This window comes from Castor canadensis, chromosome 8 (assembly GCF_047511655.1).
Source record: "Castor canadensis chromosome 8, mCasCan1.hap1v2, whole genome shotgun sequence".
NCBI lineage: Eukaryota > Metazoa > Chordata > Mammalia > Rodentia > Castoridae > Castor > Castor canadensis.
The window spans coordinates 20517199-20533632 of NC_133393.1; the positions used below are offsets into that span (position 1 = coordinate 20517199).

A 16434-nucleotide genomic window follows, 5' to 3' on the forward strand; every position below is an offset into this window, starting at 1 on the left:
GTGACTGTCACTGTCTGATACCTCTTCTTTACCACTTCTCATAACCAGGAAATAGCTCCACATGAGCATGTGCAGGTCGCCTCTCTCCTAAAGCTGTGCAATCACCGGGGGGCGGGTGGGGCGGGCGGGGTGGGGGGGAGTCCGTTTAACCAGTGCCCTGGGGAAGGATGTTTGGTCCAGCTTCTGCTACTGCCAATGGCACCACAGAAGCCTCCCTGTATCACTTCTGGGATAGTGTTCAAGGAGGCTGCTTGCTGAAAGGGTAAGTTCTGACTGGCATTTCTGTCCCTCGGGTTTGTCAGTGCTAGGTCCTCTGGATATCAGCAGTGCTGTGGAGAATGCCTGTCACTGCCATTTCACAGTATAGTTCTTATCAAAGCTAGAACTTCTCATCCCTGGGTAAGGCTGGGCACCTGTCCATTTTGTCTATTGAGCACTCACGCAGCCCTCCCTGACTGTTCTGCGTGTTTTATATTTGATAAGAGAGGCATTGTTTTCCCCACTCCCAGCCGTGGGATGTGAGGCTCTGGCCCTCATGGCTTGGCCCCAGACCTTCCTTGCTTCTGTCCTTTGAGGTTTCTCTGGGGAACTGTTGGTTTTTTCTGCCCTGCTTTGTAGGCATTCTTCATCCAGTAAGGAAACTGAAGTTTTATCTGTGAGGTAAGTTTTGTTTTTCCATCTTGTCATTTTTTTTTTTCTAACTTTCATGCTGGCTTTATCTGTGTAGCAATTCATTTTTTGGACCTGAACACATTCAATTTCTCATGTAGAGCCTTTCGGTTTGTCAGGCTTAGAAAGGCCTCCCCTTCCCGAGATTATTTTGTTAAATTCTCACATACTTTCCTTTGTATAATTAAGTTCCCAGTCCATCTGCAGCTTACTCTGAGATAAATTCTAAGAGTAAAGAGCTGACCTTCCTTCTCTCCAGGTGGCAAGACGTCCACTTTCTCAATGAGCAGTCCTCTCCACCACGCTGGAATCCTCTGAAGTGGCTGGATCCCTGTGTCCAGTCTCTTCTGGACTTTCTATTCTATTAAGGTGAGTATTACCCTCCTTTGCACTTGGAAAGTACTTTTGGTCAGTGCATGCAGAGTATCACCTGATGTCTCCACTGCTATAACTGGCTTATGGTGACTGCTTGCTTCAGGAGCATCCCCAGGGCCTGTATATGGTGATAAAAACTGCCCCACATAGGACACTGCCACCACTGAAGCTTAAGAGAGCCCCAAGGCCAGGCTCCTAGACCTCTAGCTCTGGGGCCAGCTCCGAGTTACCCCCAAACCCAGGTATTACCACACAGTTCCCTCAGTCTCTCTGGGACTGAATTTAGGGTCTGCTGATGAGGAAAGACAGAGAGTTGGTCATCTGCCCAGAATGTCCCCTAATGATGAGGATAGCTAAGTAACAACCTGAACCAAACCCATTAGGAATCTCCAAGGGGACAGCACCTCAGTAGTTGCTGGAACTCCCACTGTGACCCACTGGCTACTAATTTCCTTCGCTGACTCTAGGGTGACGTGAGTGATGAGCTGATCACTGAACGAGGTCACGGAACCTGCCTGCAGCTGAGGAAGAGGTGAGTGGAGACAAAACAAAACAGCACAGGGTGGGAAATGCAGGCACTCAGGCCAAAGCATGTTCTGGGTGTAGTGTAGCATCCTCCCATCTCCTGGACAGGCCACAGGATTCACTTACATGGTGCCTACCTGGTACTACAACTCCTCAAAGGAAGTTACCAGGCAGGAAGGGGACAGTGCTTCCCAGAAACCTCTTCATGAGACAAGAGCCCTTCTGCCTCCCTCACCCATACTGAGAGCTGGAGATACACCAGGCCCTGTTCTGAGTCCCACTGAGTTAGTACTGTGGGTGCTAATAAGGTATAACAGAGATTAGTCTAAGAGATTCAGCTACCTGAGAGTTTTGAAAATGTTTCTAGCTCCAGGCTGGCATCAAATCTCAATCCTCCTACCTTTGCCTCCTGAGTAGCTGTGATTACAGGTGTGTACCACATCTGGCTCCAAGTTTGAGACACATAACTAGTCTTGGCCTGCCCTGTCCTGAATGGAATCAACACCTGGCCTGGTCTGGGTCCTGTCCCCAAGGATAGGGAACAGGAAGGGTCCAGCAGTGGAGTGGGATAGAACACCAGGGCCTCATCACCTGGGCTCTGGACTACAGATTTTCTCTAACTCTTCAGACCCATGACTACCTGGCACATGCTTCTATTGTCCCCTCCTCTACAGTTGAGGAAGGAAATGGGCTACACAGCAAGTAGAAGAGCCAAGATGGCAGCCCAGCAGCTCAAAAACACTCAGCCTATGTCCCTGGGGAGACTGTGTCAAGAGAGACTATAGGAGGTTCTCAGTAGTACCCACAAACTTCCACTGGTTCCATACAGTTCACATCTCTGGACTCAGAAGCCACACAGATCTCCAAGAGAAATCCATGTCAGAGAACATGATGGAGCTGCTGTGCCCTGCAAGCAGAGCTTGGGGAGGGACTACGACTGAGGCCCCTTATTTGAGCACATGTCCCCATGGTCAGAACCTCTTTAAGATATGGCTGTGTCAAGGCATGGTGTCCAAAGGACCTGCCTTGGGAGACAGGACAACCTGGGTTTCTAGCAGAGCATTTTGGACAAACTTAGGCTGGCACATGCCATGGTACACTGCAACTGTGTTGGGATGTTGTCCCTGAGGAGCTGGTGAGCACTCTGGAGGCTTCAGCATGGTCACCTCCATGCCATCTGCCCATCCTATCTATGAGCTTTGCATCTGCTAATTCAACAGAATGCAGAGGGACACAGGGTATCTGTGGGGGTTGCTCCCAGGATACCCACATCTTCAATGTCATGTCCCTTGAATAAAATGCCATAGTACTTGCATACAACTTGCACATCCTCACGGACAGTTTATTTTAATTTTTTGCTTCTATAGCCCAGTCTGGCCCGAAACTCACTATGTAGCCTAGGCTGGCTCAAACTCTCAATCCTCCTGCTTCAGCCTCCTGAGTGCTAGGATTACAGACATGTACACTGCCACGACCTGCTTCCTCCCATGTACTTTAAGTCCTCTCTGTATTACTTATAATACCTAACACAATGTAAATGCTATATAGTTGTTATATGTCATTTTATTTGTATTTTTATGGTTGTAATGTTAACTTTTACTTAAATATTTTTGACCCATGGTTGTATCCATAGCTTTGAAACCTGAGCAGAGGGAGGGCTGACTGTATTTAAGAAAACAAACAGACTACTCCCCCCACAGCCTGGTACCATGACTCACACCTGTAATCCTAGCTACTTGGAAGGTGGAGATCAGGAGGATTGTGGTTTGAGACCAGCTTGGGTAAAACATTTGTAAGATTCTCAACCAATAAAAGCTGGGTATGGTGGTGCATGCCTGTCATCCCAGCTATGTAGGAAGAATAGGGGCATTATAGGACATGCCAGCCTAGGCATAAACATGAGACTCTATTTAAAAATACCTAAAGCAAAAAGGGATGCGGGCAGCTCAAGTGGTGGAGTGACTGCCTCAGCAAGCACAAGGCCAAGTTCAAATCCCCGTATCACCAAAACAAAAAACAAAACAAAACAAAAACCCCTGAACAACAACAAAAAACAAAACCTGCATCTGAACTGCAGATGTAGTTCTCTTATCTCTAGTTCCTGAACAATAGAGTATAGCAACTGTGTGGGACCAATGAGCTTTGGGCCACCTGGAGAATGAGGAAGAGGGATCTGGGGTGAGAATGGGAGAGACTTCCTGGGAAGGTAAAGGCTAAGGTGGGGGCTGCAAGATGGGAAAGAGCTGGATAAATACAGGATCAAGCAGAGCAAGCCGGGTGTGGAGCCAAAAATGATACTGCCACCAACATTTACGTGGCCTATACACAGGGGACAGTTATTGGTAGCCCTGTGTTCCTGGCACTAGCTGAGTACCTACCACTGATATCATTTAATCCTCATAACATTTCTATGAGGTGGGTGAAAAGTTCCATTTTTATGGAGAAAACCAAGGGAAAGAAGTTACTTGCCCAGAGTCATCAAGCAAACTAGCAGTGGGGCTAAGAGCCTGTTCCAAGCCTGCAAGACTGAGAGGCCCAGAATGGGCAAGGATGACAAGGCTATAGGAATGGGGTACAGCTTGGGGAAGCAGACTTCGCTTCCATTGGAAAGCCTATTGCTGGAAGACATAGCTCTTTCCAGTCTCAGGGTCTTGGAAGGGAGCCTGGGAAAAGTGCAGGCCCTCAGCTCAGCAGGAAAGGGCTGGGCTGCCTTGCACTGGGCCCTGGAGAGCACAGTGGGAGGTGAGGGTTAGCTTTAGGAGGGATCAGAAGGCAGATCGTGGAGTGCAGGGGTGGTACTGGGCCCTGCCAACACCACTGCCACCATCAGACCCCCGGCATCAGGTCTAGACCACAAGTGATCTCCCTATAGCCATGCCCTCTCCTCCTCCTCTGAGTTTCAAAGAGCAGGGGGAGCGAAAGGAAGAGGGGAAGGGGGCGTAACCTGGACATGCTAGAGAACGGAGGAGAGGAGCCAAATGCCAGGACAAAGCCATGCTCATCATGGGACTGATCTATGGAGCTTGCATATTCCCTGAGACTCCAAAGCTCGTTAGGAAGTCCTGGGCCCTCAGCCTGCTCCAGGCACCAGCTGTGCCTGCAGCCTCCCAGAGTGCGGTGTGTGTCTGCTGGGCCCTGCCCTTCTGCTTTCCACATGAAGAACATGTGCTTCTGTGTACAGAAAAGTTATGCAGACTGATTGCAGAGCATTGGGAGAATGAAGGAAGCATAGGGAAAAATATAAAGGCCACCTGTAAATCTGTCACCTCAGGGCAAAAAATGAACAGGGCCATCGTTCTGTTGCATTTTTAAAGTGAATTAATTTTCTTAAAAAATTTAAACATTTTTCTAAGCTTTTATACTTAAGGTTTTAGAAAAATTTGGATTGTAGTGTATATGTGTGTATGGTTTTTAGTCTGCACTTCTCACGCACTGAAATAGCTTGCACCAACATTACCCATTACATTTAGCTGTCTTTTATTAATGCACACACTCCAGCTACCCAGAATTCTACCCCAGCTGGATATGAGGCTTCCTTCTGTCTTTACTGACATCGGTTGTCACCACTGCAGGCAGTTTCCTGTAATCCTGAGAACCTGTTACTGGGCACGGTCATTTGTGCTCAGGTCACACAGAGCCCTGGTCTGGGCCAAAACCAGACTCTGAGGCTGGGGTGGTCATACCAACAGGTATGCCTCTATGTGACAGGGAGGAGGTGCATACCTGCACCCCAAATCTTACTAGAGATGGGAAAGGGAAAGCACATTCTCTGTACATGTGTGAACTCACCTACGAAGAGTGTGAGGGTTGAGAGCCAGAGGCTCCCAAAGGCAGCTATGGCAGAAATGCCTAAGAACTGGGTCCCCTATCAGTTTTGCTAGCAAGGTTCTCACAATCGGACTGGACAACAGGGCAAAACCACCTACCTCACGTGGTTAAATAGCAAACTGCCCAGATTGACTAGCAACTGGCTTGCCAGAACCAAGTGCTGGCAGGACCTACCCCTCTGCTTTCCCATCCATATTGCACCAGCCCAATCAGACCGTTTTCTCTCCTCAAGAGAAAAAAACTAATGGTGACAGCCACTAGGAAGAAGCAAAACTGCTCCCACCCCAGTTCCTGTAGCCTCTACAGGTGACTTTTGGAGGCTATCATCTCCTGGGAGAATGTCTCCAGGAGGGATACAGTGGCATACGGCTGGAGTCTCTTCCCAGTTTCAGGGAAACAACACCCTCTGACCCTTGTGCTCCCAAGCAGCTTCTGGGTATCTCTATTCCCTCTGCGGGAAGACATGGCACCCATCCCACTCACCTGCTGCCCCAAACACCTTCCTTTTGAGGCCCTGCTGAGTTGAAGGTACCATATTCACCCCCAAATCAGCAGTGTAACTTTGCTGGACTCACAGGGCCTGGCTTCAAGGCTGGCCACAGCAGCTTTGCTCAGGAGTCTAAAGACAACAGCAGGCAAGGCAACTCTGCTTCCTGCAGACATGCTGCTACTTGCTGTTCTACTTCAGGGAAAGAGGCACGGCCCACCACCTTACAGCCTCACCTATACAGTAATGTGTGGCTCAAGCTCTGATGCTAAATGTGTCCTCTTCTAAGCTTATGCCTCGTGACTGATGGTCAAATGAAACCCTCCTGTCAAGAGGGCAGAGAGGAAGACTGATCTGCCTAAAGTTGCCCAGGGAAGGATCTGGATAATGCAGATCTCTTCGCTCCTGGGCTCTTGGCCACTAAGTAGAACCATGAGATTTCTCTTGAGCTTTCCCTGTCCACTTTATGGAACTGTGACCTAAATGTGGAGCTTTGGCAGGAGTACCTGCCACCATGGGCCAGGTTGCCCAGGCTGTACAGGCTTGGGGCCCTCAGTGGGACTTCAGCCAGTGCACAGGGCTTACTGGGGACCAATTCCTTGCCAATTCCTTTCCCAGTCTTTTGGAGGATGGCTCCCAATGCAGGGCAGATGGATGGACCACCAGTCTACCTGACTCAGGCCATTCCTAAGGAGTGACACGCTCACTTGCCCAGCCTGATGGGCCCAAAGCCAGACTCCAACTTTGTGGGATGCACTGAGCACAAGATCCAGAGTCAGCACTTTCCTATGAAGGAGGTACAGGGACTAGTGTAGGAGGTGGGGGCATCACCTGGACCCAGGGTACCGGGCTTCTAGTCCCAGCTCCATTGTTTTTTGAGGAGCAACCTCAGGCAGATGACTCAGTCTGGGAGTCTACATCTGGTGTTCTGTGATGCAGGGCTCCACTGGTGAGCTTTGGGCTAGGTATGGCTCCGACAGGGAGACATGGGCCTCAGTGTCCTGTCCCCTGAACTCACTCTTCACACATGTGCAGTGAGGGCATTTGGCTAAGTGAACACGCAGACACTCTGGGATGCCAGGAAAGACACCTCCACTGCTGTTCACACCAAAGTGCCAGCAATCAGAAGCAACAGAACAGGAAGCGGCTGCTAGTCTCGTTCCGTCTTAAATTATAACCCATCTAGTGAACAGACATGAATGTAAGCACTCAGAAGAGCACTAAAGGTTCCTTGTCCTATAAAGGGCATTGGAGAAGAGCAGAGCAGAAGCTGGGGCAACCAGAGCTGAATCCTGTGTAACTCCACAAGACAGGCAGTGTGGATGCCAAGGCCTATGTGCTGGGCTCAAAGCAAGAAGGCTGCTGAGTCAGCCAGGGGTGAGGGAGGGAAGAAGGGCTGGTAAGTCAGGAGGCCCCTGTGGCATCATGAGAGTTCAACTCTTAGGTGATGACAGGATTTCCTTAGTCCAGGAGGCAGCGCCATTGTAGAGCCTTAGCTCACCTGGCTTAGTCCCTACTTCAACTGGACACAGAAAGTTCCAACACAGCAGTTGGCTCATAAGGTGCCATGCAGACAGATGGGTAGCTGAGGTTGGTGGAGAGGAAGCCTAGGCAGTGATGTATTGCCCACAGCACAGCACTGGGATGGCACCTCTGTTCAGAATGGTAGTTCTTTGGACTTGGGATGGAAAAAGCCAAAGAGAGGAAGGCGGGAGGAGGGAGCAGGGGTCAGGCAGAAATCCCAGGGCTCTAGTCTTTAGGTCACATGAAGTGACTTAGAGGGCTGAAGGGCGAGCAGCAAACCCAGGAGACAGGAGCAGGAGAGGCCCCTCAGGGGTTTGAGACCTGGTTAGAAAGTTTCATGAACATCAATAACGAAGGGCCTTTTGGCCCTTTCATTTCAGGATTCACACCACTCCACCTGTTGGCTCTCTCCAATGTGGGGAATAAGTCTCAGGAACGGGTAGGGATATAATGGGAGCCTATCTGACAGATGACAGAAGCCCACGGAGAAAGAAATCAAGGGGAGGAGCAGGAGGTCGTCTGACTGTGCCCTTGTGACTGTGTCTGTTTCCAGCTCACCTGAGCCTGCCTTGGGTTCATTTCCACTTCCTATATGCAATCCAGCAGTGACAGCCCCACACACAGACTCTCAACCATGGCCTGGAGGTTGAAGGTACACCCAGGCTCAGGGGTTTTCTGCCTGTTGAGGGCCACAGGACAAAGGCTGCCCCCCACAATCCCACTCCACCCTGCACCACACCACACACACACTCAGGGCTCAGAGACCCTTATACATGGTTTTCAAAGTCCTGAGATCAGGTCCAGCTCACCTCTTCTGTCTCATCAGGGCCCAGCCCTCCACTACTCAAGTCAAGTCTCTTCTCCTACCACAGGCAGGCTCAGCTCTCCTCAACTGCCTGTCCTCTCTCTAGACTCTTCCTAAGTCCTAGGTCACGGTTGAACAGACTGGGGCTGGTGTCTCTGCCCTTTGAGCCCCCATGGCCTCACCTGCAACTCCTGTACGCAGCTTCAGTCTCTTCCCCTCCGCTCCTGCAGCACTAGAAGCCCCTACTTTGGCCTCAACACTTGGCAGCGCTAGTTCTTTTATTGCTTTATGTGTTGCTTCCCCAGCTGGACCATGATGCTCCTTAAGATATTACATTATTTGCTGCTCTGATTTCACATCCACTCATAGAGAGAAGAGGAAAATCCAGGCATAAAGAGGACAATCAGACCACATGAAGACAAAGTCTCTTCACCCTGAGAGGGTGCTGCATGGCACTCCCAGGTGCACTGTACTCCTCCTGTCACAGGGAATTCCACAGCAGTACCCTGTCTGTGAACACCTTGTGCCCAGATGTTCCCAAAACATCTGGAGATACTTTGCATCTGGTAGAAGCATCTTCAGGGCATTTCAGATGCAAGGTAAACATTCATATCCTATTGCAAACCAAACCTTGGGGGATAAACCACGGCTGACATGATGGAAATTATACCATATGGAACGAGGGAATGTTTCGATAACAAAAGCACTCATCTTTCTGTGCTTTCTCTTTTCCTGGTTGCTAAAACCTAACCAGCCTTAAGGCCATCTGGCAGTTTACATGCAATTAGCCAGGATGCTGTGCATGGCTACCTCGACCACCCCAGGTATATGAAGTAACATGCTCAGCCCAGGCACACTCAGCACCAGATCCTAAAGCCCCTGGAAGGATCTGGAAGCACTGAGCTGCTGGCCTCCTGTGATGAGGATCCTTCTGGCATAGGAAAAGGGACATCCTAGTAGAGTTCTGCACCTTGTGTGGACATCTGGTCCATGCCACCTGTCCCCAAATTCCCACTCTGCTGCTCTCTGGTCTGGGCAGGGAAAGGTAGGGAGGTGGTTCCAGGGAGTCTTGGGGTCATTCAAGGGCCATGAGCGTAAGCCTTTCTGAAATTAGCATTTGCCACACCGTTCGTCACTTATCCATATGTAGGCCAGTCTGATGAAGAGGTGTACTTAGGGAGGGGAGACCCTAAAACCTCAGTGCCAGGGGCTAGTCGATCCCATTCCCTTGCTGAGTCCACCTCTGTGTTGGTTTGTGTTTGTTCCTTCCCCAAGGAGTGTGGTGAATCAGGAGTTAGGTCACAAGAACCATAAATATACTTAAACTTTTAAAAAGAAAGAAAAACAAACTGCTATTTTAAAACTTAAGATTTTAAAAGCTGGAAAAGCACTGGCCTGAAGCTGGCTTTGGAAGGGTGATTTATACGGACTTTCTTGCCTCTCCTGGGGAAGGATCAAGCTTTGGCAAGGTGAGTGATGCCAGTCAGGGCCCCTTCCTGGGCAGACACCAAACTCAACTGGTTCAGCAGTAAACCCAGGGTGGCCTGGCTGAGAGCGGGTGACAGGTGGGGTGTGTGTGCTGCCCCTCAACCAAGGTGTAGGCCACATTGGGTGACAGACTCTATGTCTTGGAGCAGCCTGCATTCCAGGGGGCTGCAAGAGTGGGAGACAAGCCTTCCAGGAAACAAGGAGGAACAGGGCAGTGGGGGATTTGCTATATTTACCTCAAACCAAGCTTCCAAGATGACGATTAGCACACAAGCTATTATACCCATGCCTGCACCCCCATTCAAGGAGGCTGTGTAACATGGTGGTACTGCATGACCTCTGGACCCAGAGCATCTAGGTACACATTTCTACTCTGCCAGTTACTGGCAGTGTGACCCTGAGGAAGCCACTTAACATCTGCACCTTATCTCCTGACGTGGAAAATGGAGGTGAAAACAGCACACACCTCAGGGGTGCTGGGAAACCACTGAGCTCACTTGTAATTCACTCAGCATGGCACCCAGCCCACAATAAACACAAGCGTCCACTGTCACTTTGTTACTGTGATGTCAAAGACCTGCTCTTTTGATGCTGAAGCCCAATGTTCAGCCACTGCCCAGGCACTGCCTCAGTTGACCCATGAGGACAAGTTGGGCAGGGTTAACAGAAGAACAGTGATGAAGCCCTGCTCTGACCCATCTTCTAGACTGATAGAGGGAACACTGGCTCCGAAGTCTGAGACAGGTCCCTGCTCCACAGGGAGTTCTGAACAGTGCAGAGTTACACCCCTGAAAAGCAGCCAAATCAAAGTTCAGCCTCTCTCCGAACATCTCAGAGGCCACGAGCACACAAGGCAATGCAGGTTGGGCCTGGATCCTGATGCTTCAGGGCCAACTCACTGACAGCACTTTGGAGAATTAAAGGAAACTCCTTTAATTAAAGTAAACTCCAGCTGAGCTAGGATATGGCTCCAAATGAGCTGGCCTGGCTGCCATCTACCACATGGTCTGAGATATGAGAGGGAGGCAGGGCTGGGATAAGGATCTGAGTCAAGCACCCTTCTGTGAGCTCTCCCCATAGAACTACGTCTAGAAAGAAGGCATATGACACTTGGTTGACTACCTGGTGTCCACGTCATCTGTTAGCTCTTTCCTGGAAACAGAGCTACACACTGTTTCAAATTCCAGCAGGGCCAGGGAAGTCAAGAGGGCATATTTTCTTGGGGCAAAACTGCTATGAAATGGCCTGTGAGCACTTACCAGGAAGTGAACATCATCAAAGCCATTCAGAAGCAGCTTGCTCTCATATTGCTGCAGCCCAATCGACTCCAGCCACTCCCCAACGCTCTGCTCCAGCGTCCGCGAACCTGACGAGAGAGGAATCGGCAGACGCTTGAAAAGGGAAAGACCATTAAGACGGTAGCAGCGGCACTCAGAGGAAGACAGATGGCACTGCCACATCATTGTCATTACCATAAGGCAGCCAAATTATATACAAGAGACCAGAGAGCAGTGAACATACAGCAACTCTTCCATGTACAGGCCAAGGACAGGGCTGCCCAGCACTGCACACTACTACCCAACTTTGGGCCGCTGCTGCCCACTCACTCACACCTCTGCAGTCTGAGCTGCTCCAGGGCCAAAGTGGCACATGCACGACTTTGCCCCCAAGTCGGGGGAAGCCAACCCCCAACAGTCTCCAAGTCAGCTCCTCATCAGTATTCACACTGAGGCGTGGCATAAAAGTCTGTCCCCATAGGCACTGGAGGGGCCGGGGGAGGAGCTCCTAAGTGCCCACAAGCCTAGCTGCTCCTCTCATCCATGCAACTTCTGGAGCCCCTGCGGGGCCGTGGTTAGGGGCAAGTTCTGTGACCTTGCAGCATAAACCAGTCAGGAGAGAGCACACATCTTCATGCAGCTGAGGGACATAGGCACACAGCGAGGGCTCCGCGAAGGAAGCAGCGGCGGCTGTTCACGGGAACCCAGCACATGCAACACAAGCAGCACAGAACATGGCAGGGGTAGAAAAGAGACTTTTACTTGTTTTCCCCCAGCAGTCCCGGAATAAGCAAACCATGGCCCTGGTCCTGAGTGCTCTGAGGCACAAAGTAGCCAGGGGGCTGGTAAGGAACGAGGGCTAAGGTGTGGGGATCAGGCTCAGGTAAGGCTCTGCTGGGATAGCAGCATCGTGTTCCGCTGGGCTGTGTGGCCAGAGGGCTAGGGCCCATCCACAGCTAGACTCTGGTGGCTGGCAAGTGGGGCGTCTCCAAGGCCAGAGTGTTGTCTCAAGAGCTGCCTTCCTGGGCTGGGCTGGCTTGCAAGGGCTGGACATTCATTTTCCTCTTCTGATAGTGGCTGTTTCTGTGACTTGCCTGCCTGCTCCAGTGGAAAGCAGGCAGGCAGATTCAATTCTTGGCTAAAGAAGACAAAACCCAACCAAATAAAAGAGAGAAAAAAAGGAAGCTGTCTTGTCAGCTGAGCTGCGGCGGCTTAAGTCTATTCACATTCTGTGCTGTCGTCTTTGGCTGAGTGATAAAGACAACTATCTTCCCATGTCTCTGGATCTCAAACAGTCTCCTTTACAGATGAGCAGGGAAGGGAGGACATTTATTTGCTATACTCCTTGGTCAAGACAGGAATTGTGGCAGTGCAGGGAGGACAAAAGTTCAGCCTTTCCCGGAAGCTCGTGGATGTTCTGAAATGAATACCTTCTCTGATTCTTGTGGCAAGAACAGGTAAAAGGAGGAAAAAGGAGAAAAAGAAGGGAAGGAAAAAGAGGTACAAGGAAGGAAAAAGCCAACCACAAAAATATCACATCCAAGGAACTCTTGACACGGTGAAAGTCATTCTGCTGGTTCCAGGCATTCTCTGCCCTTCAGGGCAGGATAATGGCAACTTGCTTGGTTATCTAAGAAACCCTGATGACCAACTGAGGCAGCCTCCGCCCCCTCTCCTCTGTCCTCTGCAGAACAGGCAGTGGTCAGGGACCCGGTGGCCTCCAAATGCAGCTCCAGCAGCCCTTCAGGATGCCGAGTCTGAGGGCTCCTGAAGCATTCCTGCCCTTGAACAAGTCTGTTTCAGGAACCTAAGTGGCAGGCTCTTGAATGCCCATGAAGTCTCGTGGCTGTGGCTGCTGATTCATTCCTGCTTTAAACACGTAGCTGGGCAGCTGTGGTCCTGCCTGCTGCCGGTGGATGTGTGCACTCACAGAGCTGCAGCAAAATGCTTTGTCTAAAGGCTCCTGGGCTCCACGCTGCCTGCTGCCGGCTCCACAGTCCTTGCTCACTCTCGTAATGTTTGGCCCTCCCCTTTCTCCCCTTCCGCCCTTCCCCCTTCCACACTCTGGAAAATATATCAGGGATCGGACATCGGAGCTGAAGCTGCTGCTGCTGCTGCTGCTGCTACTGAAGGAGAAGGGAGAGCAGCACCCACATCAGAGCAGGATGACAGGCTCCCACTGCATGATGCTAGCGATGCAAAGGCAAATGAGAGGGGAGATGGCAAAACTTCACCTCCAGCAAAGGGGCTGGGAACTGCTTTCCATGGAGAATAGAGAGGAATTGTTCCTGTAGCTTTGGCCAGCAGTATCTAGGACAGCCAGGGGAGGGGACAGAGAAATGACACTGGCTGAGGGCACAGCCCACCTGCCACTTCAGGAAGGACTGTGCTTCTCATTCCCAAAACAGGCAACAAAATAAGGCCACAGCACCTGATGTTCCTCAGGTAAATCTACCAAACAACCTGGGGACAGACTCTTCTCTGGGCCTGTTAGACACAAGGGGAGACACACTATACCCAGAGCAGGCCATATGCAGTTTGGAGGAGGATAGCAAAAGACAGGAACAGCCAAGGTCAAGGGACACAAGGTTATGTGTGTACAGGGACTACCTGTTAACATTCTAATTACTCTAGGAGGTACTTGCATTCCATCAGGCCACACGTAGACGCTGGCAAAGAATGGGCTTTGTGTCTAGGGTGATCAGGTCCCAGAAAGATACTGCATTCAACAGCTACTCAACAGTGAAAACAGGAATGCTTTAGCAACAGAGAGCCAAAAAGTTTCTTTTTGTTTGGCAGAGTGTGCCTTTGTTGAAAGAGTGGCCTGGGTGGGTGGGAAGGCTGCTCTCCTGGCCTCCAGGAGGCCAGGCAGAGGGATGAGTTAGTTGTAAAACATGTCTCTCGGGGATGCAGGTAACTAGCTCCAGTGCTGGAAGCCAGGGGCCCCCAAATAAGACTAGGACTCCAGTGTTGCAGCCCTGCCCTTTAGAGGAGGACATCTGCAAAGCTGGTCATGCTGAGCAGCCCCTAACCTGGTTGAGGACGGCTTACTGCAGTGCCTGCCCCTCTTTCCAGGCTAATGCCAGAGTGCAGGTCTCTTCTCCCCAATCCTGAAACCCAAGGACAGCTGAATCCTGAAGCCGACCACTCGAAACCAACAGTAATTTCGCTGTGGTCTGAGCTGAAAGATAGTGCTCTAGGAGGTCCTGGGCACAGGCCTTGTGGCCCGTCATTCAGAGCCCTCAAGTAAATCTGAGTCAGCCCCTCTGTACTTCTTAGTTCAGCCATGGTGCAAACACTATGGGCCGGGGCTCTCTTGGTAGCACAGCTGGGTCACCCTCTCTTTGGGTGACCCCGGCATGTGCCTGCTCTGGCACATGAAGGTAGCTCAGCCAAATGAGCATTAAGACAAGACTGGGTGTTGGAGACCAGAAAGAACACCTCTCACACTTCCATAGGTACGACCAGACAGCAAGGAAGAACTCAGTACTATCCCCACCCAGGAGAAGGCTCTTCCCCAGGTGCTGCACATCCCCTGACCAACAGAATCCATGAGGCAATAGTCTGCTTCTGACTCAGGCAGCAAGTCCATGTATACATGTAAGTGATTTCACCTCCTGCACCTTGGACATAGGGAGGACAGGAAAGCAGAAGGTGGTCTCAGACAAACTGAATGCTCTTGATTCCAGCTGAGGGTCCCAAAGCACAACTTTCAAAGTGGCATCCGTGTCTGTCTCAGTTCTAAACATCTATTCCCAAAAAACACTTGCTCCTTGGAAAAGCCTACACACTACAGCAGAATGTGAGATTGCTTGACAGAATGCAAGTAACTGCCAGGAAAAGGATCACAAGCTCCTAGCCAGAAGACCTATGTGGTATAATCCAAGACTAACAAGGATGGCCAAACCCAGGTCAGTCCCCTCTGCTAGAACCCAGGAAAACAGGGCAGATGGAGGGAGGATTTCTAAGACTGAAAAGTGGGGGAGGGAGACAAGCCAGGGAAGCAGCCGCCTTTGTTCTCTAGGTTTCTCAGTGTGAATAAGCAATGATTCATGGACAAAAATGGACAGAGCTACTATCATTGGCCACCTCTTTTGCTCAGGTACTTGTATATCTTGCTCATTTACAACAACACTATTAGATTAGTACTAATATCAAATGTTGATGGGGGGCAGGGGCTCAGTAAAACTAGGTGACCTGCCCAGAAACATGTGGACCTATAGGCAGGCTCCCTCAGCAGCTCCTTCCTCCCTGAGGTACACAATTAACTCTACTCTTGCATACCCTGGTAGGGCCACAAAGGCCCACTAAGGAAGTGGAGGTACCACTTGAGACTTTCAGGTCAATTCTGGATGGAACGTTTGAGTAAGTAAAAAACCCCAACCCTCAGGGCAGAGTGGCCTGCTCATCAGTGTGGATAGCCAGGGTCCTTCTGGGCTGCTTTAGCTGCTTTCATCCTGTACCAGAACTCCATGCAGATGCTGGGGGAGGGGTATAAGGGTTGCTCTGAGAGGCACTTAAGGACCTCTCCTCCCATGAGAAAGAAACACACATGACCCTAAGACTAAGGCAACATGGCCCAGATACCTCCCTGGTCCTGTTTCACAGAGATAGACCTCACCCCAAGGGCTTAGACATGAAAAGAATGACCCAAGTAGCAGTGACAAAGGGTAAAAATGGTAGGTGACTGAGAAAATGAAAGCACACACGGGAGGTAAAAGCAAAGCCAGCCTTCCAGGGGATTCTGACGTGTGAATAGTTTGAAGCCACTGGTCCAGTCCCACACACTGCCACTGCCACAGATAAGGTGAGCAATAACCATGTACTCATGACAAGCTGGCACCAGCACCACCTCCAGAGCTGGGGAGACCAGCAGTGATAGCCACTCCAGTTTGAGGCAAACTGAAAAGCCCAAATTGTAGGAAATAATGAATACATGGCAATTGTTCATTAAAAACTTTCTTCTTAATAGACAGCTTCAGATTCAGTTCAAACAATTCCTCTCAGATATGCAGAAGGAGTTATGTCTCTAAAAATAACAGCAAGATGGCTCTCCAACATGGAAGACGGAAAGCTGTAAGAGCATGATGTGATCTACAGCTGCCCCTCCCACCCACTAAATGCCTGTCTTATATCAAAAGGAAAACCAGCATCTGTCAGACCCCAAGGCCCATGTTCCGTGGGGAAAGGCCACTTGGTACCATACCTGAGATCTTCTGCTGTTCCTGAGAAAAGTCAATCCCTTCTCCAATCGAACTCATGATTTTCTCAATCTGAAAAGGAAGGAAGAGGGACAAAGAGGAGACGGTCAGGTTTGGGATCAGCATTGCCAGCTTGCCATCAGTGCCATTCTCAGACATTCCCAGATCCAGCACTGACCTACAGGGTGTTAGTGCTCTGCTGCTCAGGTCTACAAAAGCCCTCCTCCTGCTCTGAAGGACTGAGATGGTGATAAG

The 16434-nt window shown here is 50.4% G+C and overlaps 1 protein-coding gene across 7 annotated transcripts in view; it reads right to left on the reverse strand.

The window, feature by feature from the left end:
* The window catches only part of Anks1a (ankyrin repeat and sterile alpha motif domain containing 1A), a 161071-nt gene that overhangs the window by 14799 nt on the left and 129838 nt on the right, over positions 1 to 16434 (reverse strand). For all 7 annotated transcript variants that reach the window (XM_020164128.2, XM_074082383.1, XM_020164122.2 and 4 more), the window contains 2 exons: positions 16185 to 16251; positions 10961 to 11067 (listed from right to left, as the gene is read on the reverse strand). In XM_020164128.2, the coding sequence (XP_020019717.1) occupies positions 10961 to 11067; positions 16185 to 16251 (174 nt within the window). The remainder of the gene's footprint in view (positions 1 to 10960; positions 11068 to 16184; positions 16252 to 16434) is intronic.